This window comes from Heterocephalus glaber, unplaced genomic scaffold (assembly GCF_053883595.1).
Source record: "Heterocephalus glaber isolate CG9 unplaced genomic scaffold, H.glaber_assembly_v1.0 deba00001452, whole genome shotgun sequence".
Lineage (NCBI taxonomy): Eukaryota > Metazoa > Chordata > Mammalia > Rodentia > Bathyergidae > Heterocephalus > Heterocephalus glaber.
The window spans coordinates 389,604-415,254 of record NW_028258302.1 but is presented as its reverse complement, the minus strand read 5'-3'; the positions used below and the strand labels follow the sequence as shown (position 1 = coordinate 415,254).

Here is a 25,651-nt window from a genome sequence, read left to right as displayed (position 1 = left end):
CAATGAAGAAGGGTTCCTTTCTCCCCACACCACTAGCATTTGTTATTGGTTGATTTCTTGATAGCAGCCAATCCTTCTGGGGTGAGGTGGAATCTCAGTGTTGTTTTCTTCTGAATCTCTCAAATAACCAGTGATGTTGAACATTTTATTGTAAGTTTATTTGCTGCTTTTACTTCTTTTTCTGAGAAATGTCTGTTCATGTCGGATGCCTATTTTTGAATTGGGTCTTTGAATTTGGGGGGGTCTGATTTTTTTCAGTTCTTTATATATTCTAGATAGTAGTCCTTTGTCTGAGGTTCAGCTGCTAAAAATTTTTTCCCACATTTTAGGTTGTCTCTTAGCTCTGTTGGTGGTTTCTCTTGCAGTGCAGAAGCTTTTTAATAAGATGAGATCCCAGTTGTTGATTCTTTGTGCTAGTTCCCGTGCTACTGAGGTTTTGTTCATAAAGTCTTTTCCTATCTTCAAGAGTTCTACCTAACTTATCTTCCAGCAAGTTTAGTGTTTCTGTTTTAATATTTAGATCTTTAATCCACTTCAATCTTAATTTAGTGCACGGTGATAGATATGGGTCTAGTTTTAATCTCTGGCAGGTTGAAATCTAGTTTTTCCAACACCATTTATTAAATAGGCCATCATTCCTCCAGTGAGGGTGGTTGGCTCCTTTGTCAAAGATGAGGTGGCTGAGTATGTCTGGAGTTGTTTCTGCATCTTCTAATCTGTTCCACTGATCCTCGGGTCTGTTGGAACATCTTTTCATCAAGAAAGCTAGGCCATTACCAAAGATTGCTAGGGTGTGTATCCAAAGGGTTTAGGAGCCAAGTTGGAAAGCCTCTGCTGGCCAAAGATAGGATTCTTTGAGCATCAAAAAGAACAATAATGATAATGAATCTATCATATATCAGATATGTTAAAATATATAAATTCTTGGTAATTAAAATGGGGGAAAACTCATTAATTACTTTTGGAGGATACTAAGAAATCAACCCATCATCTTGAAAATTGGCAAATAAAGGGGAAAAATCAGGCATTTATCTCATCTTTCCTGTATAACCAACTCCTTAAGATAACCAAGAGTTTAGAGAGAAAGATTATGAAAGTTTATACAAGTATTCCAGCATCTCTAAAGAAAGAATGGATGTGGTGGATCATGCCTGTAACCCCAGCACTCAGGGAGAAAGACAGGAGGATAAGCTCAAGCCCAGCCTGTATAACTCAGTGACTTAATGAGACCCTGGCTCAAAAAAATTTTACACAGTTCAGGGGGTGCAGAGTATAGGGATGTAGCTCAGTGCAAAGGCCCTGGGTTCAAGTCCCAGGACTGCAGAAGGGAGGGAGAGAGAAGGGTGGAGAACCTAGGCAGTGATCTTCAGTGGCTGCTAAAGGCATTTTGTGCAAAACGTAAAGCTCCAGCCTAGAATGCTTGAACCCTGTGATTAATCTGTAACAGCACAGGAAGAAATGAAGAAACCATACACTATAGAATACTGTTATAAAGTCTTTTTGCCAGAAGATCAAACTTCAGTCTATTCGAGCCTCTAGCTCTAACCACCAGTTTACAGAGCACAGGGGTCAGAGGAACATGCTAAAAAAATATTTGAATACAATTAGGAAAATGTAGAATGTGGGTAACTCTATAGGATACACAGCTCATTGTCTTTAACAGCAAATTGTCTCTGTGTTGTAGGGTTATGAGTATGTGTATCTGTGTGTTTACCTGTATTTTCCCAAAATTAACGCACATTATAGGTTACACAAAAATAAATATATATTCCCCCTCCTTCCTGGCCACCTAACCACCACCACCCTTTTTTGTTTCTTTCTTTGTTTTTTGTTTTGTTTTGTTTTGTTTTTTGAGACAGGGTCTCACTAAGTTATCAAGTTGCCAGGCTGGGCTGGAACTTGTGGTCCTCCTGTCTCAGCCTCCCAGAGTTCTAAAATTATAGGCATGTACTACTATGCCTATGCAGTTTTTTTAAAAGTATTTTTAAAAGTAAAAATTAACTTTCTAATAATGTAGAAAACAAGGTAAATGGAGAGAGGGAAAGGAAAAACAGATTGAGATAATTTGGCTAGATCTTAGAGGATTTTATTAGCTTATGATATTCAGTACATATTGGGAAGCAGATAAAATCTTGTCTAAGCTTGACTCAGAAATTTTACAAAGATTTTATAAGCCCAATTCTGACACAGAAGGAGTGGGCCTTGCTGCAAGCATATCCAAGGTGTTTCTTTTGATAGATAGGGTCTTGTCATAGACCCTGGTCAGGATCTTCAGTGCCTCTGGTAACACCTTATGTATATTAATTTACTTAGATTTTTAATATTAGGCATAAGAAATAGGCATTATCCTCATATACAGGGGAAGGGCCCTAACTCAGTTTTTGGCAACCAGAAGCCAAAGATTTCTGCTGCTAACTGTTGGCATCTTCCTAGCAGCAAGTTATAGGGGAGGCAGTAGGGTTGAACATTTTCTACCTCTTTCAAGATCATGTCAAAGTCTAAGAATACTAGACCTCAGAGTAATTACTGACCTCATTCCTGCTGGGATGGTGGTAACACTGTGTTGGTGTGGCTAGGAGAAGTAGCTATAGCACACTAGGGGTAAGTTCTAGCTTCTAGGCCTTGAGGACCTTTTTGTAGCCTTGTTACTCCCTGGGCTCATTGGGGTGACTTAGAAATCTAAGAGTCAGGCCCTGAGGCCTGGTGCATAGTCCTTCTTGGCCAGGAGCAGGCCCACAGCAAGACCCAGCACTTGTGGGCTGCCAGTGCCCTGTAAAGAGCATCAGACAGGGTGCTAGGCTCCATGTGAAGTCGTGTTATCCAAGCATCTGTGAAGAGCCTGGCTCCTATACCTTTGCCTCCGTGCCTCACTTCTAAGCCTGAAACCCACCCTGCCTTTCACAGAGTGACACTTGCCTTTCCCACCTCCCCAGTCCCACATCACTTTGCCTTCCTCTCTCCCCTTTTCCTCCCATCTCCTCTCCAGGCCAAAATGAACCCCTCCCCATAAACTCCAAGCCCTTTCACCTCCTCCACAGGAACTTAGGGTCCCTCTTCCCTCCTCTTCACCAACAAATGCACTTCGATTCTTGCTGGCTTGAAACCTCTCAGCCCTGCCTCCTATTCACAGGATTCTGGCTTTTCTTTCTCTTCACTACCAAACATCTGTTTCCTGTAACTTTTGCCCCACTTTGCCCTCTCACCATGAATTCTTCTTCCTCGCCCTGGGTGGTCTAATCAGCTCCAAAATTATGTCTCTCTGCACTGGCTGTGTTTTTGGATATTTTTTTTGCTCACTGGACTATGTCTTATCCCATGTTTCCAGATTGGAGGAACAAAGTAGGCAGCACTGACTGTAGATGGGTGCAAGATAACTTTCCAGCTCTGAGCCATTAAGCCTTGCTGAGCAGATCTTGTCCCTTCACTTGTGCAGCTGGCCAAATAAAGACTGACCGGGCCTGCTCCCTCACACACAGACTCCCCTCAGCAAGACCAGCAGGTCCCCAGTGAACAGGCTGGGGCTAGGAGGACATGCTGGAATGTGGAGGTGGTTTCCTACAGACCCCTTGCTGAGACGCTGCACAGAGGAGTCAACCAATACTCCAGTCTTGCATTTTTGTGATCCTCAAAAGCCCTGTTGCATTTCAGGTTCTCCAAGCCAGCACCCATGTTCCTGGATGACTCCTTTCGCAAGTGGGCTAGGATCCGGGAGTTTGTGCCACCTTTTGGAATCAAAGGTCAAGGTACGTTGAGAAACCTAAACTGTATTAACTTTCATTACCCAGACTGAACCCCTGTACTTCAGAACAGAACTATATCCTCCAAACTCCCCATGCTGAGGATTCACCCACACTCTACTCTTAACATACCTTCGCTCCCTCCCTCCTTTTCTCATACTTCTTTAATGGAATATTTACTCAGAGCACGACGCTTTGCCAGGGGTAGGTATACAACAGTGACATAGGCAGAAGTGGTCCCTGTCCTCAAAAATCTCTGGTCTAGGCTAGGGATTTAGCTCAGCAGCACCATGCCTGCCTCGCAAGCACAAGGTCCCGAGTTTGATCCCCAGTACCAAAAAAAAAAAAAAAGACAGAAGGGCTCTGCTGGGGTAGTCCAAGGAGCTGTAAGATCATAGAAGAGACATCATCCTAAGTCACTAGGGATGATGGGGAAGACACAGCCAGCTCCCAGAAATACCTCGAAACTCCTCCGTTTGTCCTCACCTTGCATTCTAACCAAGACTCCCTTCCAGTGGTTCTTCTCCCCTGTCCAAGGCTATCTTTTCCCCTATATTCTCAGAAACTATTCCCTCATTGCCTTAGGGACTTCTCCCACATGGTTTCTTCCTAACTTAAGACTTTCTCATCCCTAACAGTTTAACACTTCTGCTTCGTCACATTCCTGTGCTGTTTCATATCCTGGTAGAAAAGAGCTGGTGCTTTAGAGTCAGACATAGGGGATCAGACCCACATACTACCTCTTTACTAGCTATGACCTCAGATACGCTACTTAACCTTTCTGCTTTAGTTTTTCCATCTGCTAAATAGAGAAAATAGTACAAGTCTATAAGATTGTGGTCAGAGTTAAATGAAATAACTGTTAATGAGGTGATATCATTGGCCATGAGACTCAAAAATACTTAAACCCACTACTCAGCTAGCTCCCCTCTCCCTGAAAAGAAGATAGTGGCCAACAAAAATCTGTTGAACTGGAGCTTGGACCTCCAGCTTCCAAGGACACATCTAAGGAGTTGGGTTGAGCCATATGTGATCTCTTTCCTTGGTGCATGTAGCCAAGCATCTTATCCTTTTCTCTTAAGTCCAGTTGAAACTTGATCATGCAGCCACAAAGGCCAAGGAAGGGCAGGGCAGCAGCCCCTGGCCAGCAAGCCATGGGTTACTTGTGTGTGCCCTTTCTTCTAAGCATCCCCACCCCATTCACATCTTTGACTTTTCCCAGTTAGTAGCATTATGCTCTTCTTTAGAGGCACAGCTGGGGGTAGGGATCTGCGGTCTTCCCTGAAGCTCATATAAGGTATATCTGAAGGCACGTAGTATAGCACATCCCTTAAGAGTTTGTTCCTCACCCCATTCTCATTCAACTTCAGGGAAGACTGGCTGTGCCTGCTGCCTGCTGTTTCTTAACAGGTCCTCCTGAAGAACATTTTCTTCCCTACCATTCCAGGGCAGCTACTCAGTGACTCAGTGAATTCTAAAGAATGCTTTTCAGCCCTGGACCTGACATTGTCTCCACCCACTCTTTTTATAAATTGCATGGGGCTAGGGATGTGGCTGTCTGGTAGAGCACTTACCTAGCATGTGAGAGGCCCTGGGTACAATCCCCAGCCCTGTGAATAATAAATAAATAAGTTGTGTGTGTGTGTGTGTGTGTGTGTGTGTAGAGGCCTCCTTCCTATACATGAAAAAATTTCAGGCAGACAAACAAGTGTAAGGAATAATATACCATCTATCCAGCCTAAGAAATAAAAGTATGAGCTGTAATAAGACAAATGTGTAGCTCTTCCCTTCTGTGCTCTTCCTTCCCCTAGGAGACCATTATCCTGGTTTTGGTTGACATCCCTATACCTTGTTTATATATATACCATTAAAATATATTGATTTTGCATGTTTATAAACTTTATACATGGTACCACTGTATATATATTCTTCAAATATTTTTTTTTTGCTTATGTTTGTTGGTACATGTAGCTCTAAGTAATTGATTCTTTTTTTATTGGATAGTATTTCATGGGCATGTGTGGCTGTGTAGTATTTTGTGTGCCACATGTAATGTATCTTCCTTTGGTGGCCACTTGGGTCACCTCCAGCATTTTGCTATTACAAATATTTCATCAGTGAACACTCTTTGACAGGGCTCTTTGAACAAGTGGGTGAGTTTTGCAGCACTGTGTTCCTAGGAGTAGTGTTGCAGGGTCCTAGTCACGCACACCTGTGTCCTTATTTGACATTATTAAGTGCTCTCTACTATGGGGGCACCAATTGGTCTTTAGGTTTTTATGTACATTATCTTAAATCTCCCTAATGACTCTGAGAAGTAGGAGTTACTACCTTCATTTAGAGGTAAGGAAACTAAAGCTCAAAGAAAGTAAATCATTTACTTGAAGTCACAGAGCTCTTAACTCATAGGGCCAGGATTTAACTCCAAAACCAATGCCTTCATTATACATTCCTTTTTTTTTTTTTTTTTTTTGGTACTGGGGATCGAACTCAGAACCTTGTGCTTGCGAGGCAGGCGGTGGCACCACTAAACTAAATCCCTGGCCCATACATTCTTTATTATATCTTCGTACTCTCATTATACCAGAGTTTGATGTTCTCATTATGCCGTTGCCAAAGCCAGAGAAAGGCCAAGAGGAAGTCTCAATAGCAGTCACTGAGTCCGAGAGTGCAGAGATCCCTAGGGTCTTGCTGAGAGCAGCCTGAGTGGAGTGCAGGTGGGCAGATGCCAGGCTGCAGGGGGGTGAGGAGGGAAAGAGGGAGAGGCAGCCTGGCAAAGGGCAGAATTACACATTGGCAGTGGAAAAGGGAGCAAGCAAGGGGAAGGCGGTATCAGGAACTGAGGCAAGTGGTCCACTGGGTGAGCTCTTCATCACTGTCTCCACATTTGTTCCTGCTGGTCTGCTTGCTGGGGCACAGAGGTAAACACATGCGGTCTCTGTCTCTGAGTAGGGACTCTCATTTCTAGGGGAGACTCCACGTTAGCCTAGTGATACACATCCTGAGTCCAACTGCAGAGCCTCAGAAAGCCAGATGAGTCTCCGAGGAAGGTGGAGAAGCCCTGGGAAGGACACACATGCTTGTGTCAGGGACTGGCTCCTGGCAGAGATATGCCTGCCTGATTCCCTGTCTCCATCTCCTTTCTCAAGGGAGAGCGTTATCCACTTACCAGTCCAATTATTTAAATACAGGATGACCAAAAATTGCATTGGTTTCATTAATTTGTATAAGATAATATAACAGAATATAAAATCAACAAGTAGGAATATATCTTGTGCAAACAAGAGTTGACTGGTAGAAATGACACCTGCCCAAGCAATACTCTGGACAGTACATAAACAAATGCACTGCCCAAGTGATGCTCAGAGTAAAGTGGTAAGGGGCTAAGATAGTAGCCTGGCCTTACCTTGTTCCCAGAGCTTCTTCTCCTTACTTCCATTTCCACTTCCACTCTGGTCCCAGGAACTTGTACCACAAGTAGAATAAGAGGCAAACATTTTATGGGGTCTTAAGTGACCCTCTAACAGCCACTTCCCTCCTCTGTCCACAGACAATCTGATCAAAGCCATCTTGTCAGTCACCAAAGAGTACCGTCTGACCCCTGCCTTGGACAGGTGAGTCTCTTGCCCCCTGGCTGCCGGCATGTGCAGAGGTGCTGAGGCCCAGCTGGCCTTGCCCCTCCAGCCTGTCTGCAGCTGCCCGTTCATTGTGTCCACTGCGGTGAGCAAAGCAGGTAAGTGGCCTTGTACCTCTGTGGGCTGGCAGCACTTGGCAAGACATCTCAATCCTCAGTCAGAGGACTGGGAGTAAAAGCTAAAGACAGTAGGATCAAGATCAGCCCAGCAAGGAGAGTGGGGGATCTAGGTGGTGAGGGCAGCTGAAGGGTGAGGCTTTCAGTTCAGGGGGCAGGATATCTCTGAAGCCAATAGACCCTGGAGTTAGGAAGCCCCAGGCTCAGAGATGGACAAACCACTCCTTGGTGCTTTGGAGGCTTCTGAGTGGAAAATAAGCCAAGCCCTGGAGCATTCAGACCCTTCCCCTGCTTACCTGGTAGAGCCTCTCAAGCTCAGCCCACTTCTGTGTCCCCTAGGGCTGCCTAAACCCTACTAACCCTCAGGGAATCTTTACCCTCAAATGCCATCTTACCAGAGCCCCCTGTCACCTCCCAGGTTGGTTCCCAAACTTTCTGTACCATGTTTCCCTTGGAAAGTGTTAGGGATCAGGGATGCCAGGTCCTGTCGCCTGGTTCTGGCCTCCTCTCAGAAATGCTGCCAGAAGCCCTTTGGGCTTCCTGTACCCCATCCTGGTCCTGGGGTCAAAGATCAAAGGGACAAAGGGAAGGAGACCTGGTAGCAGCTCTTCTCAGGCCTCCCTCTCTCTCCCTTCAGCCTCCGCTGCCGCCGCTGCATCATCGTGGGCAATGGAGGTGTCCTTGCCAACAAGTCTCTGGGGTCACGAATTGACGATTATGACATTGTGGTCAGGTGAGCTCCCTAAAGTAGCACCTCAGGCACCTGAGTACCCTGTTCCAAACCCTGAACCTCTAGCCCATTGAAAACAATCTGTCCATCTAGCCACTTGGGCTGGCAGCCTCAAGCATGTTGGGTTGGTGGGCTTTGAAGTACAAAATTAGGTCACACCAGGTGACCTGGATGCCCCATTCCCTGCACCTGAGGTGTTCAAGAATCACAGTACCTCCCCAAACATGGGCCCAACGCAGACCCTGACTGGGCCTGCTCTCTGTAGACTGAACTCAGCACCAGTGAAGGGCTTTGAGAAAGACGTGGGCAGCAAAACAACACTGCGCATCACCTACCCAGAGGGTGCCATGCAGAGGCCTGAGCAATATGAGCGTGATTCTCTCTTTGTCCTTGCTGGCTTCAAGTGGCAGGATTTCAAGTGGTTGAAGTACATCGTCTACAAGGAGAGAGTGGTGAGCTCCCTTGACCCCAGCTCCTTCCCTCTTGCCCTGGGCTTTGCCTTGCCTCTCCAGCTTCCAAGGTAGCCCCTCCCCATGAGCCCCACAAAGAATAAGTAGGAGCCTTCAAAAGAAGCAGTAATGACTCAAAGATGAAAGGCAGCAAATGCAACCAAGTGCTAGAGGCCAGGAGTCCCTGGAGCTAAAATACCTGATTTGTGTTACCTGCCTCTTAATACTCGGGTGCACACCTTTTCTCAGCCTCTTCTAGCCAGAACCCAACAGTCCTGAGCCTTCCCTGGCCTTAGTTCTCCAGGGAAGGAAAGCTCTTATCTCTAACCCCCTTCCAGGATTACTCCCAGTCTTCGTGCTTCGCTGCCCTGGCCCTGTGCCTCCCCCTGTGGCCCCCACTACCCCCTTCTGAGATCTCTGTGACTCTGGTCTTATTGGTCCTTCCCTCTTTCCCAGTCCGAGGAGCAAGGCCTTATTTGAGTCCTCGGGCCATTCTGCAGGGACAGTAGGCCCCTCAACTTTGAGGGTGGCAGCTTCCATGTTTATAAGTCTAGACCTCTCTCTTTGTAACCTTACCACTGACCTGTAGTTGGGTCCCCAAACTGCCAGAATCCGGTTATACTCTTCGGGTATGATCAGATTTTGTAGTCACTGTTCTAGGCAGACAAGTGCCTGGGCTCACTTTTTTAGGGAGTTTATGTGGCAGAATAATATCAGACTGCTTGTTAGTGCTACCCCTCTGAATCCCCTCCTGAGACCTCTATTCCTCAGCTCTGTGCCGGCAGGGACACCTGCCAACTTGTGCATACCCCTCCCCTCCAGCTGTCACCAGCCACCAATGGCCAGCTGTACAGCTCAGGCCATTCATCTTCCAATACCCAGGCCTCTTACCAAATTGATGACAGATGGCCCTCTGCCTACAGTTAGAAGCTAGTTGTTCTTTCTGGAGGTTTAGAGAAGAGTTGGGGGGTGGGAACAGCTTAACCTGCTGGTGGAGAGCTCAGTGTAATTTGGTTTAACTTCACAGCCCTTTCCCAAGCAAGGCCAAGTTCAGGCAGTGTCAAGTAGGTAGCAAGGAAGAGAGAAGACAGAAGTCAGGTCCAGAAATTCAGGTAGGTAGAACAGTAGGGAAAGTGGGCCCATCTCAGAACTAGGCTGAATGAGGCAACAGGGTGATCATCTGGCTTTAGACAGGCTCAGCTTCAAAGGCCCAGTGCCCACATAACCAGTCAGAGTGGGAGCAGCCCGGCCAGGAATTTAGCTCAGTGGTTTCGCTGCCTGTTGCACAAGCACAAGGACCAGAGTTCGATCCCCGGTACCAAAAAATCCAGAATGGGAGCAGCCCCTGCTCTCAGAATGCTAGCGCCCAAGTCACCAGTATCCCCAGAGCCTTTCTCTTTGCCTTGAGGGCAATAGAATTGGAGTCACAGGTAAGCATTTTGAAGGGAGAAATGGAGGGAAATTAAGTCCTCCTTAGTGAACCCCGGGGACCCTGGGGGCTGCTTTTTCACTCTGGCCTCCTGCCCATATGCCCCCTCTCTTAGCAGTTCATTTCTCTGCCCATGGACACCTGTCCAAACCCGAAGCTTACCTCAGGGCAGGGCCTTGATCCCTTTGGTTTTTGCCCCTCAGCACCCAGTCACCATAAATGATCTGGAATTAGTCTGGAATTTGTTCATACACCAGCTCCTACTTTCTGCTAGTTGGACTGGGAAAAGCCAGGCAGGGCAGATTAGGAGGGCAAGCCATAGGGGCCAGACCACCACGCTGACTGCTGATACTTGTTCCCTCCAAGAGCACCAAGGTCAGTCAAGTCAGGGTTCCCGCAGTTCATCCAAGGGAGAAAGGAAAGAACGAAAGGGAGGAGAAAGCCAGCTAGAGTCGGAGGACACAGGTAGCAGCAAGACTGAGAAGCTCCCAGCCCAGGCAGGTCGAGGTTCTACAGCAGAAATGCACACTCAGACTGCTTCCCAGTCCTGTCCTGCCACGCTCAGGAATCCAAGACCAGCCTTGTGCGAATGACAACTCTATCCCAGGGTGGGTCGGGGTGAGTGGGAAGGAGATGGAGAAGAGTCCTGTGTAGTTCTGTGGGCTTTTCCTCGTGCCTTCAGAGTGAGCTGCCAGAGGAATCCAGGGATGCCTATGGCCTGACCTTTCCTATTATCCAGAGTGGACTTTGTTTGGGTCCCTTGCTGTCTCAGTGGCCCCCTACATAATACCCTTTTCCACCCCAAGCTCAAGGCACTCCCAGGACTGCTCCATGGTCTGCTTCACTTCTCCAGCCACTGAGACCCAAGTGAATATGAGCCAGGCTGCTTCTGTTTGGTGCCTTGCCACAGGGCCCAGCCACAGGCCTGCCCTGCTACTGCAATGGTGTTTCTAGCCATGCAGCCTCAGGCTGCTGGTGAGCTCTGCACCTGTCTGGAGCCTCACCTGCAAAATTCTGGCAGGAGGCAGCTCAGTTCTGGAGCCAAGGCCTGGCTGGGCAAGATTGGAACAGGTGTTAAGCCTCAATCACAGGTGCTCCCTGCCACTAGCTATGTGAGCAGTCACTCAGTGTGTGCTGTTCTCGTACCTGGAGTCCTGCTGGGGTATGGAAAGGGTAGGGTGTGAAAAAGGGACAGGGTAGCCGGGGATTTAGCTCAGTGGTTTTGCTCCCTGCTGCGCAAGCACAAGGACCCGAGTTCGATCCCTGGTACAAAAAAAAAAACGGCGGGGGACAGGGTTGATTCTACTCCTATCTAGCTGGGGGCTCTCCTCTTCACCATTTATGGCCCTTTGGTTCCTTGATTCACTGGATAGTAGCACAGATAACTCCAAACAAGTTCTTCAAAGGCCCTTTATCTCCCCATCCCAAGAGTCTTTACCAAGTTATTGAGCAGGTACAAGAGCTCCTGGAAGGCCTTGTGTGCTCAAGGCATCTCAGAAGAGCACCAGTGGACAGGTGAGTACCTGTGGAACCTGAGGCCAGGAGGGAGGGTGGATCCCAGAACTAGAGGATACAGCCATAGGGAGAGGTGGTGGCCTCCAGCTCCTGTGAAACTCTCCTTGGAGGCAGATCTGCCGCCATCCCCTATGCATTCCATGGGAATCCAGAGATGAATCAACACTCTTACTGATCCAGAATTGCTCACAGTTTGGTGGAAGAAATAGTCCTGAAACAACAGTGATGGTGCAGTGTACCAGGAGTCATGATGGGGAGACACTAATGTGGCCCTGAGGGCAGCCTGGGAGGGGACAGGAGGAGGCATCCTGGAGGAGGCACTGCTGAGCTGGCTGAGTGAGCCTGGTGAAGGTGATATAAGCAAAGGGAACCTCATGTGAAGAGGCCCAGAGAGACCACACTCCATTCAGGTCACTGAATAATACTATGTGAGCTGAGCAGGGCGCAGTGCCAGCAGTGTATCAGAGAATGCTGCCATGTGTCTCAAATGCTGAGGGCTATGCATCCTCCTCCTGGTGCTGGATGAAGGCTGGAGATGCCCCATTCCCTGTCCAAAGGAAGGGACCCTGGGGCCTGAAGTGATGGGACAGGTGAGCGGCAGAGCTTCCCATAGAGTCACCAGGCTGGGTCAGTGTGGGTATGGTCCCAGCCCTGCAGTGGGAAGGAAGAACATGAGGGCCTGGGATAGTTTTGTTTTTGTTTTTGTTTTGTACTGTGGATCAAACTCAGGACCTTGAGCTTGCGAGTCAGGTGCGGCACCACTGAGCTAAATCCTCGGCCCTGCCCAGGATAGTTTTGACAGAGGCTTGACCTTCAGCAGTAAGTTGGGAGGGAAGAAAGGGCAAGATCACAGAGGCCAGCTAGGGCCTTCCATTCATGTTTGGGGGACTAGATCTGTGATTTCAGGAGCAATGACATGTTTTAAGAGAGGAAAACAGCTTAGGCTATGAAGTTATACAGACTTGGGTTTACATTTAGACTCTTGGGGCTGGGCATTTGGCTCAGTGGTTCCGTCACCTGCCTCGAAAGCACAAGGTCCCAAGTTCAATCCCTGGTACCACACACACACACAAAAAAAATACATTTAGAGTCTGGTACTTATTAGCTAAGGTTACCTTTGGCAAATTATTTGTCCCCTTAGATTTAGTCTCACACAGCAGTAGTGGTACTATCCATCTTTTAGGGTTGTTTTAAAATTAAGATGAAACAGAGAAACACCCAGCACAGAGAACCTAGTAAGTTCCCAATCTAGGGCAGTCGTTAATGTTGGTGGTATTGTTACAGTTAGAAAAGCCCTGTTGCACTAGAGAATGAAGCATTTGTCTGTCCAGGCTATGTGGCCTGACCTAGGCAGTAACCTTAAAATAGGCAAAGGCCAAGCCTAAAGGAAGGGGAGACTGAACCGCAGCAGCAGAGCTGAGCCAGCAGTCTGAGAAATCTAAAGGGTAAACAGGGCCACCAGATCTGAGTGTGAGGCCTCACTGAACCAGGCCCAAGCTGGGGATTGGATATCCATCTTCACCTGAGCCTCTTTCCTGTTCGGGCTTGAGAAGACTCTGCCCAGGAGGAGCCCAGCCTGGGTACTACCTCACCTTTGTGGACAGTCAGGCAGGGCCTATAGCATGGCCCTGACTGCAGAAACACCCTCGACTCCTCCAAGCCCCTCCAAGCTGAGCCCTCCTGGGATATAGCATTCCTTTTGCAGCCATCTCCAGTGGCCATAGCTGTCTTTCTCATGCTTCTCATGCCCTGTGAGTGCTGGGAGGACTTCATGCTCCCTTCCTATACCGTGTCTGACTGTTGCTTCTCTACCCACAGGAGTGGGCCTTGTGTCATCACCACCCTGTGCTTCTCTGCACTGCTGCCCATCTGTGACCTCTTGGTTCTTCTGCCTCATAAAAATTGTCATTGTCCTCTTCTTTTCCTGCCTGTCTTCTCCTTCTATTCCTCCTTCTTAGTTTCTTTTCTTTCTCTCCTTCTTCCACTATCACCATCGTAGGTGTCATTTATTAAGCTCTTCATTTCCCCAGCATTCCTTGAATTCCTTTATTCATTATCATAATGACCCTATTAGATGAGTACTGTTGTCCCCATTGTAGAGCTCAGGAAATAAGCAGAGAGGGCAGGTTGCTTGCTTAATATCACCCAGCTAGGTAAGTGGTAGAGTTGAAGTTAAATTCAAACAGGACTTTCTGAGAACTCAGTCTGACCACATACCTTCCTGCTTAGAATCCTCAATTAATCAGCTACTACCTGCCAAGGCCTAGGGGAATGCTAAGAGCTATCTTTACGTGCCAGGCCTGGGCTACATGACTTGCATGGATTAATTCAGCAACCTGTGAGGCAGCTACTCGGAGTACTAGAAAGTGGCAGAGCCACATGTTAGACTTAAGGTATCTCACTTTAAGCACTGTACTGTGACACTTCTCATTTACTAGTTTGTTCATTCAAATCCAAATCAGTCACCAAAGTCATGTAAAGTCCCATACTTCCAACACCATCCTAGTTATACTCCTCCGCATGCCTTTCTCCACATCCAACCAGTGGACTGAATCTCACATGGAGAGAAAAACTACAGTTGAGGTTGTAACCCATATTACCTTACTAGCATCTTGGGGCTACTTCCTATAGGAAGGAACCTATGTCCTGTCACTGATCATTGATCTCAGAACTGTACCCTCGACATCTTCAGTTCTACTTTACCTCCAGTCCTGTCCCAAGCAGAAATCACACATCCAGCTGCACAAGGAAAATAAACATCACCATTAATCAAGACCTCTCAATGTCCCACCCCCCAGTCTACACATTCCCCTGCATCGATTCCTCCTTTTCTCCTGCACAATCTTTCCTGGGCCCAGTATCAATTTTTTCCTGATCTCAGAGGCCCTCTCCTCTCATCTCTTCAGGAAGCTATCTTCCTTTGTTTACTGAGCTTCCTCTGGCATCTGTACATTTGTTCACGTCTCACCTTGGAAATAAAAGCCCTCCCTCTAGCTCATGTTCATTCTCTCTCCTTCCTTTCCTTTTCAGCTTTCTGGAAAGAGTCACCACCTGTCCCAGCAGCCTCATGTTTGCCCCTTCAGTTTCTCAAGCCCTCCAGCCTGTCTTCCAAATCCATTCCTCTGACAGTAACCTTTTTGATTCTAAATCCAGTGGACTCAACCTCTGCCTTTCCTGTGAAGGAACAGCTATCAGCAATTATTCAGCAAGTATTTACTGGGCACAGTGTTAGGTTCTAGGAAGAAGCTAGTGGCCAAAAACCTGAGAAGCATCCTTAATTTCTCATCTCTCCTTTGGCCTCCATATTCAATCATTCAGTCTCCAGATCTATGACTACTCCTACAAATATCTTGCTTCGGCTATTTCAGCAGCTTTTTATTTTCCTTCCTCCTGTCCATGTTCCTATATCAGTAAGATTGGTTCCTTCTCTTGTTTAATGGTTGCCCATTGCCTAGCTGTACCAGTTCCCAGTGTTCCTTCTCATGCTGACAGCATTAGCACCACCTGGACATTTGTTATTTGAAGAGGAGCCCCCTTAGAATTTCTGAATGAGATGTTCTGGAAGTGGGTGCATCCATCTGTGTTAACAAGTTCTCTCACTGACTCAGACAGACTCAAGTGTGAGAACCACTGGCTTGCAGGATGAAATTCAAACTCCATAGCATAATGTAGCACTCATGAGCCAGCCCTTGCCACTCTTTCTTACACACCCAACATGTATAGGACACTCTGGTGATACAAAAAGGTGTCTACTGTTCTCACCTCCATGTTCCACCTACTGCCCCTCCCAGGACCTCTGGGAAACAAAAACAACCTTGTTTATGTCTTAAGCCCAGCAGGGTTTGAGCATAATTGGCATATCTAAAGGAAGAAAATTAATGTGGAAACCGAGGCCAGAATGAGGCAGTAACTTCTGAAGAATTGGGGTTCTGACCCCAAACTTTGGCTCTCAGTCAGGGCTCTTTTCCTCAATTCCATTGTCTCTTGCTTTCATTGCCTGAGAAATTATTCTTTTGGACTCAGAGCCTTGCATCCTCTTGCTCTCTTTTCTTCTGGGAATCTCTTTCCTCTTCACCATGTTTGATCTTCTTTCTGCAGCTCCAAGATCATTTTCCTTGATAAGGAAATGAAAATTAAACAGTCCCTGGCGCCCTGCTTCTTTGAGTTGTCTGTCAGCATCACATGGTCTCTCCCAAGCCAACTCCTCTTTCTGTTCTTTGCGTTTTCCAAATATAGCTTTAAAAAAGGTTTTTTGACCCTCTCCTCATAACACTCATCTAAATAAATTCCAAGTTGACTATAAAAAGTAAATTATAAAAAATATAGCCAAAGGAAGTTTTGAAGAAATAGAAATCAAATCTTGCTACCATATGCAAATTTAAACAAAGACTGTACCACACAACTTTGAAAAGTATATTTAGAAAATATGAGCGACAGCACAGTGGCTCATGCCTGTGATCCCAGCACTTGGAGGCTGAGACATGAGGATTGTGAGTTCTAGGCTAGCTTTTACTATATAGGGAGCCCCTGTCTTAATAAAACAAGGGGGAGGACAGTATTTTCATGATGGTAGATGAGAAAACCATTGGAAACCCAGCAGCTAAGGGGAAAGAGATGATCAGATTGGGGGCGGGGGGGGGGGGAACAACAAGTAAACAGAGAAGTGTGGCCTGCCCAGTAATAGGAGACATTCATGTACAGGCAACAGGATGCCACTTGCCAGCTGTCGGCATTGTCAAAGAATGTGTTTAAATTATAACACAAAAGACTGGGGCCGGGGATTTAGCTCAGTGGTTTCGCCGCCTGCTGCACAAGCGCAAGGACCCGAGTTCGATCCCCGGTACCAAAAAAAACAAAAACAAACAAAACAAACACAGAAGACTGGCAAGAATACAGTGACAGCCATTCTCAAAGATAACTAGTCAGAGTATCCAGGAACACAAAGGTTTTGGAAAGGAAACAGTACTTGGTACCCAGAGGAAGGAAGAAACTCTATGTAAAGATTTTCATTAGCATGTTATTATTTACAGTAGCCAAACCCAAATATGACCAGGGTGCTACTGGGTAGATTATAGTTCCACTACTGGATGGAATATAGAGCATCCTGGGGAGGGGTGCGGGCACCTTTGCCAGCTGTCATTGCCACTCTTGCCCTGTTCTTTCCATATGGGGAAGGTCAGATTCAGTGTTAGGAACTGAAATCAGCCTCTTCCTCTCTTATGGCCCACTGGACACTGCTACAAGGACTAAGTGGGACAGTGACACCAACACTTGATACTTCATGCTCATCTGCAGTACAGTCACCTTCTGAGAAGTGAGACTGAGCCCAGTAAGCACTGCTTGTATGCTGGGCAGAATGTTGGGCCAAATACCCAGCCACGGGGCCAGGAGCAATTGTGTCAGAGCAATAGGCCTTGGCACAAAGGAACAGATGCCACCTTGGTCAAGAGAGTCCAGTCACCGAAACTCTTAGCTCTTGGATACTTATATAAGTCTCAGACACTAACTGGGCTGCAGGTTTCAGCCTCTTGCGGTGGAAGTGCTTCAGGTACAGAGAAAAACAGCACTGGCAAGGTAAATGGTACATTTATTCAATTAAAAATAATTTCAGAGCTGGGCATGGTGGCACTCCAACACTCTAGGAGGCTGAATCAGGAGGATCACAAGATCAAGCTCAGCCTGGGCAACTTTTTAATAAAGGGGTAGAGGATGCTTGGAATGTAGCTCCGTGTGAAGGCCCTGAGTTTAATCCCCAGTACCTAAAGAAAAAAAAAAATTAGTATAACTGGGTTGTGGTGTCCTTAGAACTGGGCAGTGGGACCCTACCCTGGCCCTCCTCCATCCATACCCTTTGTCATGAAGTAAAGAGGAACATGCAATGCCACGAGGGAAATGACCATGTCAAGCCATTCAGTGATGCATTGCAGGATCATTATCAGGTTCTGGAAACCTCCAGATTTCTTGCCTAACAATGCCAAGTCTACCTCCATCCTTTTTTTTTTTTTTTTTTGGTATGGGGGCAGGGGGTGGTGGTCAAACTCAAGACCTCAAGATTGCCAGGCAGGTGCTGTGGCCCTGAGCTAAATTCCCAACCCCACTTCCATCCTTTTGAAGCCAGAATATAACTCTGTGCCTATCCCTAAGCCCAGGAGGGCTGTTTGCAGAGGCTGTGAGCAGATCTTGGATGTGCAGGGTGAGAAGTACACAAGCAGAGTTCTTAGGTTGTGGGAAAGGAGCAGGAATAAGTGGCCTGTGGCCAGCTTTCCCTACACTACTGTCGTCCAGCACTGATTTCCACAGCTAGAATTGTAAATTTCATCCTGGCCTCCAAAACATTTTTCAAGAAAGGATAGACTATAGTTTGTTTAACAGGTTGATAAATTTGGTTTATTACTTGCAAGTATCTTGAGTCTCAATTTTGAACATGCAGTGTGTGGACATCCATTTGTAAGTTGGACCCCATAAATGTTAAAGGTGGGACTGCATGGATATGGAGAATGGCTAGAAATGAATCTATGAACACAGGGCAGCAGAGGATTTTGAAGGCCAAAGTCACATCAGGAAGCTTACACCTTGTCCTGAGGACTAATAGCAGAAGCTAACAAGAGCTGACTTTAAGCTAAACATTTTATATGCATGACCTTTAACTGCCATGACTCAAAAACACAATAAAGTCAGAATAAAGTCAGATATCCCATAAATGAGGATATTCCATAATGTGACTTAGAAAGCTTGAAGAACCTGCCTCAGGGTCCAGAGTTGCTGGGGTGTTAAGGTTCAGACACAGACCTACACTCTTAGCTGTCGCACAAGCTGTCTCCCAGGGCAGTGGAGAGCCACTGACATTTTAATACCTGAGTGTCAAGATCAGACACATGCAGGGAAGCTAGTGAACTGAAGGAAGGCAAGATAATGGCGTATAGCCGGGGATTTAGCTCAGTGGTTCCACTGCCTGCCTCACAAGCTCAAGGACCGGAGTTCGATCCCCGGTACCAAAAAAAAAAAAAAGATAGTGGCGTAGAGCGACCCCATGAGAGCTGGCAGCTTGTCCTAGGGCAGTAGCCATGGGAAGCATCAGGAGTGGACGCATCTGCCTTACTCTTGACTGTGGAAAGCCAGCCAGGGCTGAGCTCTACCCCCAGACCTCTCAGACACGGAATCCGGAAGGGAGGCTGGAAATAGTGGCATCACAGGAGCCTAAAGGGAAGGTGTTTCTTCCCACATCCTTCCCCCTGCTCTTGGCTATTCTGACAGAGCAGAACAGGTTGCATCAACAGGAGACTGGCAGCTCCACACAGAGGAGCCAGGTCCAGACTTGACTGAGGCATTGACATTCCTGGAGGAGGAGGGATTCAGCAAAGAATGCGCCTGAGGGGACCTTGAGGAGAAGTGTGACCCTGGGGCGCCAGCCACAATGCTGAGCTGATAGGCCTCTGAGTTATGTCCTGTAGATCAGAGAATTGAGATGTGATGGGCCTTAGGCCAGATTTGGACCCCACAAGCCTGGCAGTGTCACCTAGCAGCAGGCAAACCTCCAGTGCCCATACCCATCTGCACGTGCCAGAGGGATAATATGGCACCCCCACTGGAGTGCCTGGATATGTGCAGGTGTGGACCTGTGAAGGTGTGGATGAGCGCAGGTGTGGCTGTTTGCTGGCCTTTTTTTGTGGTGGTTGACATTGCCAACCACACCCTCTTGGCTTCTGCAACACTGTCGTGATAGTGAAATTTATTAAGTTCTCATTGTACACCAGACACTGCTAGATGCTGTAAACTGCATAGCATCTCATTTAATCTTAGTGCTCTGGGAAGTGGGTCTTGACATCTTTGTTGTATGCAAGAGGAACTTGAGGCTTAAAGAGATGATGTGATGTGCCTCAGGTCACAGAGGTGTAGAACCGGAATGTGAGTCTTGGTTTTCCACACTGCAAAGCCTGCACAGTGGTATGCAAAAGCTTATGTGTCTGTGCCTGTGTACTCTCTTTTCTGAGAAGAGGAGCTATGGGGTTTTTGTTTGTTTGTTTTTAGGAGACAGGCTGAGGTTTTGTTAGTACCCCATACTTCAGTGGATGGAGAAACAAAGAAATATCAAATCTCATCTGGATATTAGTGTTTTTCCTTCCCTGAAGTTCCTGAGGAAGCTCCACCTCAGGACACTGACCAGTAGTAGAAAAGAAGAGAAGAAGCAATGAAGTGCTAGTGACAGTACCCTGTACTCTGATGGGCTTGAGCCCTACCTAGCACAGGGCTCCTTTCTCCCAGGGCTTGACATTGCCCTCAGCCAGCGCTGCCAGTCTACAGCTGGTCTGCCCAGACAGGGGCTTCTCCCCAGTTCTGCATTTCTCCACCTTCCCATTCATTCTAGATCCTGTTGTCCTGTCTAACACACACACACACACCTCCCAGAGACACAGGAACAAAAGGACACAAGAGCAACATGAACTTGGCATCTGCTCACTTAGTCGGATGGGCTGAGACTAAGATGTCTGGCCTGCCGGTTTATCTTTTGAGCTGACCCATGGAGGACAGAAAGTGTCTGCCAGAGAAAGAAATGTTGCTGCAGAGGTGAGAGAGAGGAAGAGGGAATGGCTGGAGCCAAGACAGTCCAGGGAAAGGGCAGCCGCAGAGGAGGCCCAGCAGGGACCATTTCTGCTGTGGATGTCATGTCCCCTATTAGTACTCAGGATGCCTCCTCAATGCCCATACTGGGCTGGGTCCTGGCTTACAGGAATGAATCCAGCGGGAGCCCTGTCCTATAGGGTACAGGTACACAGCACACTGCTGGTGTACACTCAACCTGAATAATTTCATTTAATTCTCACAGCAACCCACAGGTAAATACAAATAGTGCCCCTGGTTTATCCATAAGAAGCCTACGTATTCCTGGCCCAAGATCACCACACAGTAAGTGACCAGAGCTAAAGGTGGATCCCAAGAACAGTCTTTTGTTTGTTCGTTTATTCTTTTTTTTTTTTTTTCTTGGTACCAGGGATCGAACTCGGGTCCTTGCACTTGTGGGGCAGTGGAACCACTGAGGTAAATCCCTGGCACCTATTTGTTTATTCTTTGAGAGAAGGTCTCGCCGTGCAGTTCAGGCTCTCCTTGAACTCACAGTGATCCTACTGCCTGAGGTTTCTGAGTGCTGGGGTTCTAGGTATGTACCACCACGCCCAGCAAGACCAAGGATCTTAACTCTGTGTTTTATTGCTTCTTGAAGGATACCTGTCAGTTCTGCCTTGGGTTGAAGAGGGTCAGGAAGGACATGAGTAAGAGGCAGATGCTGGGTAAGATGGATCACATGGGGGCAGGGATGGAACACTGGAGACCACAGAGAGCAGCAGGAGCATGGAGGTGAGAATTAGCTAGTGGCAACTTCAGAGGGGCTGAGATCAAACCTGATGGGATAGGCAGAACTTACTGTGGATAGCGGTGATGTGTTCTGATAAGTTCTTTGTAAGACCGTTCTGGCATAGTGGAAGGTAGTTTGGGAAGCAGAGGCAGCCCATTCTAGGCACTGACTCTGAGTGTTGAATGTGGAAATGGACTCAACATTGTGATTTATGCTCCAGTCATTCTGCTGAGCTTTGGGGTGTTGGATAGTCATAGACTGACCAGTCATCATGATAGTTTACATGGAAGGATGTTGAGGCCGGGACCTGAGATGGTAGCAGTGCCTTTAGGAGCAAGGCATGAATCAATAGGATTCTAAGGAGACAAAAACAAAAGGACCAGATGATCGGTAGGACAAGACGGGTGAGAGAGAGTAGAGGAAAAGCTGAAGTTGATTCCAGGTTTCTGGTTTAGAAAATGGGTGGGGAGAAAAGGAAGAGGACACAGGAGGACAAACAGATCTGGGGAAACAAGACATTGTCAGTGTCTGACAACAGGAATAGTTACATAAATTATGGTTATATCCATGTGATGAAATTCTCAAAAAATAATTTTATTTATATTTTTGGTACCAGGGATCAAACTCAGGACCTTGCGCTTGCGAGACAGGCGCCGGAACCACTGAGCTAAATCCCCAGCCTCAAAAAATAATTTTAATGTCTATGACATTTTGTTATATATAGATGGGTCATGTATTATTTAACCAAACCTCTGTTGTAAACTTTTGGAGTTTTTTTTTTATGGTTTTTCACTTCTATAAATAACACTGTAGCCAAGCATGGTGGCGCACGCCTGTATTCCCAGCATTTGGGAGGCTGAGGCAGGAGGATCACTGTGAGTTCGAGGCCAGCCTGGGCTACATAGTGAGTTCAAGGCCTGCCAGAACTACACAGGGAGACCCTGTCTCAAACAACAACAACAACAACAACAGCAAAATAGCACTGTAATAAGCCAGGTGTGGTGACACACACCTGTAATCCCAGCCGCCCTGAAGGCTGAGATAGAGGATCACAAGTTCGAGGCCAGTTTGGGGAACTTAGTGAGACCCTGTCTCAAAATAAAACTATAAAATAATTTTCTTTAAAAAAACACACTTCTACAGAGGTCTTCATCATCCTGATTACTTTTAGAAGGGAAATGTTGGGGTCATAGGTATAAACAGCATTGAGGCTTTAGATGTATATTGTCTGATAACTTTTTATAGAAAGGCTGTACCAAATTTTACTTCTCTGGGAGCAAGGAGAATTCTGCCTCAGCATACCACCACCACATGCATATACTGTATTAGTTAGAGTTCGCTAGAGAAACAGATTTAATATAAAATATATGTATGATTATAGAAAGGATTTACTAGATGGGTTTATAGGATTTGAAGCAGAAGAATCCCAGTGGTTCTCTGCTAGTCAGAGGTGAAAGAATGCAAAATGGCCAGCTAAAGGGTCACAGGATCCAGTCAAAGGTCAATAGCTGGAGCTCACTACAGAGTCCAGTGTGAATCTGTGTTGGAAGGCTAAAGAATCCATACTGGAAGCCTGAAGGAACTGGCAATGAACATCGAAAGGCAATGAACGGAGAAGACCCAAAGGGGGAAAAAAAAGAGGACTTCCTTCTTTTCCTTTTTATTCCATCCAGGCTACAAACTATTGGTTGGTGTCACCCATATCTGGGGTGGGCCTTCCCTTTTGAGCTTGCAGCCTACATGTCAATCCTCAGACACACCTAGAGTTTTACTAATCTGCTAGGCAGTTCTTAAATCAAGTTGACACATCACAGTTAACAATTACATATACATATCTTAGTGAATGAAAAATATTATACAGTTATTTTGATGTGCATTTCTTTGTCACTAGTGATTAATTTTTTCATGCTTATTAATTTTTTAAATGACCTTTATTCATTTTTATTGGACTTCACCTTTCTTTTTTTTTTTTGGTACTGGGGATCAAACTCAGGACCTTGCACTTGGGAGGCGGGTGCGGCACCACTGAGCTAAATCCCTGGTCCTTCATTTTTCTTTTTAAAATTTTTATCTTATTAATATATGTTACAGTACATGAAGTTTACATTCATTTTGGGGAGTGGGTACATGTACATAACATAGCTTGTTTTTTTTTCTATTTTGGGGGGTTTTTTTGGTACTGGGGATCGAACTCAGGACCTTGCGCTTTCGAGGCAGGCAGCGGAACCACTAAGCTAAATCCCCAGTGGGCTTTTTGTATCCCCTTCCCACTCACCTCTCTCCATCCACTTGTAAACCCTCTTCCCTCATTTTCATTGATTTTTTATGAGTTTTTAAAATATGAATTTATCATTTTTGACAAATTTTCCCCACTTTTTTGTTTCCCTCTTGACTTTTCTGATTATATTTTAGATGTAACAAAGCACTTCAGAATGTAAAGTCACAGGCCAGGGATTTAGCGCAGTGGCACTGTGCCTGCCTCACAAGCGCAAGGTCATGAGTTTGATCCCTGGTACTAAAAAAAGAATGTAAAGTCACAATTCTTTTTTTCTTCTTTTGCATTAATGTGTGGAAAGCTTGACAAAATTTACACGTAACATTTATACTTTCTGACATTTAGTTATCTTAAGTGTAGTATGAGGGAAAGGAGAAGCTAGGTGACAAATCTTCACTGATCACTTGTTCCCCCTGTTGGTGGAGCTTCCTTTATCATAACCTGTACATATGTTGATTCTATTTCAAGAATCATTATCTTGATTCTTTTTTTGGTTTTGTTTTTTTGAGACAGAATCTCGCTATGTAATTCAGGCTGGCCTTGAACAGTGTAACCCAGGCTGGCCTTGAACTTGAGGCAATCCACTTGCCTCAGCCTCCCAAGTGCTGGGATTATAGACTTGTGCCACCACACCTGGCTATCTTGATTCTTACATGTGTGTCACTGTTGTAATAAACACAAATCCATAATTTTTAATTGGAGGCATTATTTTTGCCTTTTACTTCTTTGAAATAGATTTTTAGAATATTTCTGGTAAGGGCTGGGAATTTAGCTCAGTGGTTACGCCGCCTGCCTCGCAAGTGCAAGGTCCCGAGTTCAATCCCCACTACCAAAAAAAAAAAAAGAATATTTCTGGTAAATTTCAAAAAATCCTATTGAGATTGTTCCTAGAATTATGTTAAGTCTGTACATTAATCTGAAAGGATGAGGCATTGTGTTTAATATTCAGCCTTTCCCTCCACCAGAAATATAGTTTGTCTCTCCCATTTTATAAGTTGTCTGCAATGACTTGTATTTTTGTCTCTCAATAAAGGATTATAGTTTTCTTCATATAGGCCTTTCAGCTTTCTGAAGTTTATTGCTCAGTGTTGGGTATTTTTTGTTATGATTACTATGGGGTCTCTTTTTTTAATCTGGTGATTGTTTCCTCCTGATGTGCTAAATTATCTTAACCATTCTAAATTTAGTTGATTCCTTTTAGGTTTTCTAGGCTAATAACAAAGTGGCTGGAAATAAGTTACTTTTTTTGATTTGTACATTTTAGATATACATGATAACATTGATCATAGGGAATTTGTATCTGTATATGATATATCTTGGGGGGTTTTTTACCCATTCTCTTTTCTCCCTTTAACCCCTTCTCCTGCTTATTTACAAAAGCTTTGTTTCCATTTTTTCCTTCTGTTCTCTTTTTTTCTTGGCCCTTCTCCCCCCCCCCCACCTTGTTCCCCTTCTCATGTGAACATTTTCTTCCCATTTCCCAAAATCTTTCATACATCATTTTAGTTCATATTTACACTTTCGGTTTCTCACACCAGAGAAACTATGCAGTATTTAAACTTGTGTGTTCGATTTATTTTACTTCAGAGTATGGTCTCAGGGTCCATCCATTTAGCTATAAATGTCTCAAGCTTATCCTTCCTATGGCAGAGTAGTACTCCATTGGATTAAAAAAAAATAAACCCCACATCTTTATCCATTCATCAGTTGATGGGCATTTGGGCAGTTTCCAAGATTTAGCTATTACAACTGTGTCATTATAAACATGGGTGTGCATATATTGCTGTGGTATGATGCTTTTAAGTCTTTTGGGAAGATACCAAGAAGGGGAATAGCTGGGTCAAATGGAACCTCTAGTTTTAGTTCTTTGAGAAATCTCCACACTGATTTCCACCGTGGTTGCACCAGTCTACACTCCCACCGTGGAGGATTCCTTTTTCCCCACAATCCCTCCAGCATTTGTTATTGGTTGATTTCTTGATAGCAGCCATTCTTTCTGGGGTGAGGTAGAATCTCAGCATTGTTTTAATTTGCATCTCTCGAATGACCAGTGATGTTCAACATTTTTTTATATACTTATCTGCTGTTTCTGCTTCTTCATCTGAGAAGTGTCTATTCATTTCAGATGCCCATTTTTGGATTGGGTCTTTAAATTTGAGGGGGGGGTCTGATTTTTTTTTTTTTTTTTGGTACCGGGGATCGAACCTCAGGTCCTTGTGCTTGCGCAGCAGGCGGCGAAGCCACTGAGCTAAATCCCGGCCCAGGGGGGGTTCTGATTTTTTTGAGTTCATTATATATTCTAGGTATTAGTCCTTTGCCTGAGGAAAAACTGGCAAAATTTTTTTCCCACACTGTGGGTTGTCTCTTCACTCTGTTTGTGGTTTCTTTTGCTATGCAAAAGCTTTTTAATAAGATG

The 25,651-nt window shown here is 45.7% G+C and overlaps 1 protein-coding gene across 8 annotated transcripts in view; it reads left to right on the top strand.

Moving 5' to 3' along the window:
• St3gal3 (ST3 beta-galactoside alpha-2,3-sialyltransferase 3) overlaps positions 1-25,651 on the top strand; it is a 231,978-nt gene that overhangs the window by 198,783 nt on the left and 7,544 nt on the right. For all 8 annotated transcript variants that reach the window (XR_002391516.2, XR_002391515.2, XM_087214961.1 and 5 more), the window contains 4 exons: positions 3,649-3,743; positions 7,288-7,351; positions 8,126-8,221; positions 8,484-8,670. Coding sequence is in view for 6 of the 8 variants with exons in the window: in XM_087214961.1 (XP_087071087.1) it covers positions 3,649-3,743; positions 7,288-7,351; positions 8,126-8,221; positions 8,484-8,670 (442 nt within the window). In the remaining 2 variants the exon portion in view is untranslated. The remainder of the gene's footprint in view (positions 1-3,648; positions 3,744-7,287; positions 7,352-8,125; positions 8,222-8,483; positions 8,671-25,651) is intronic.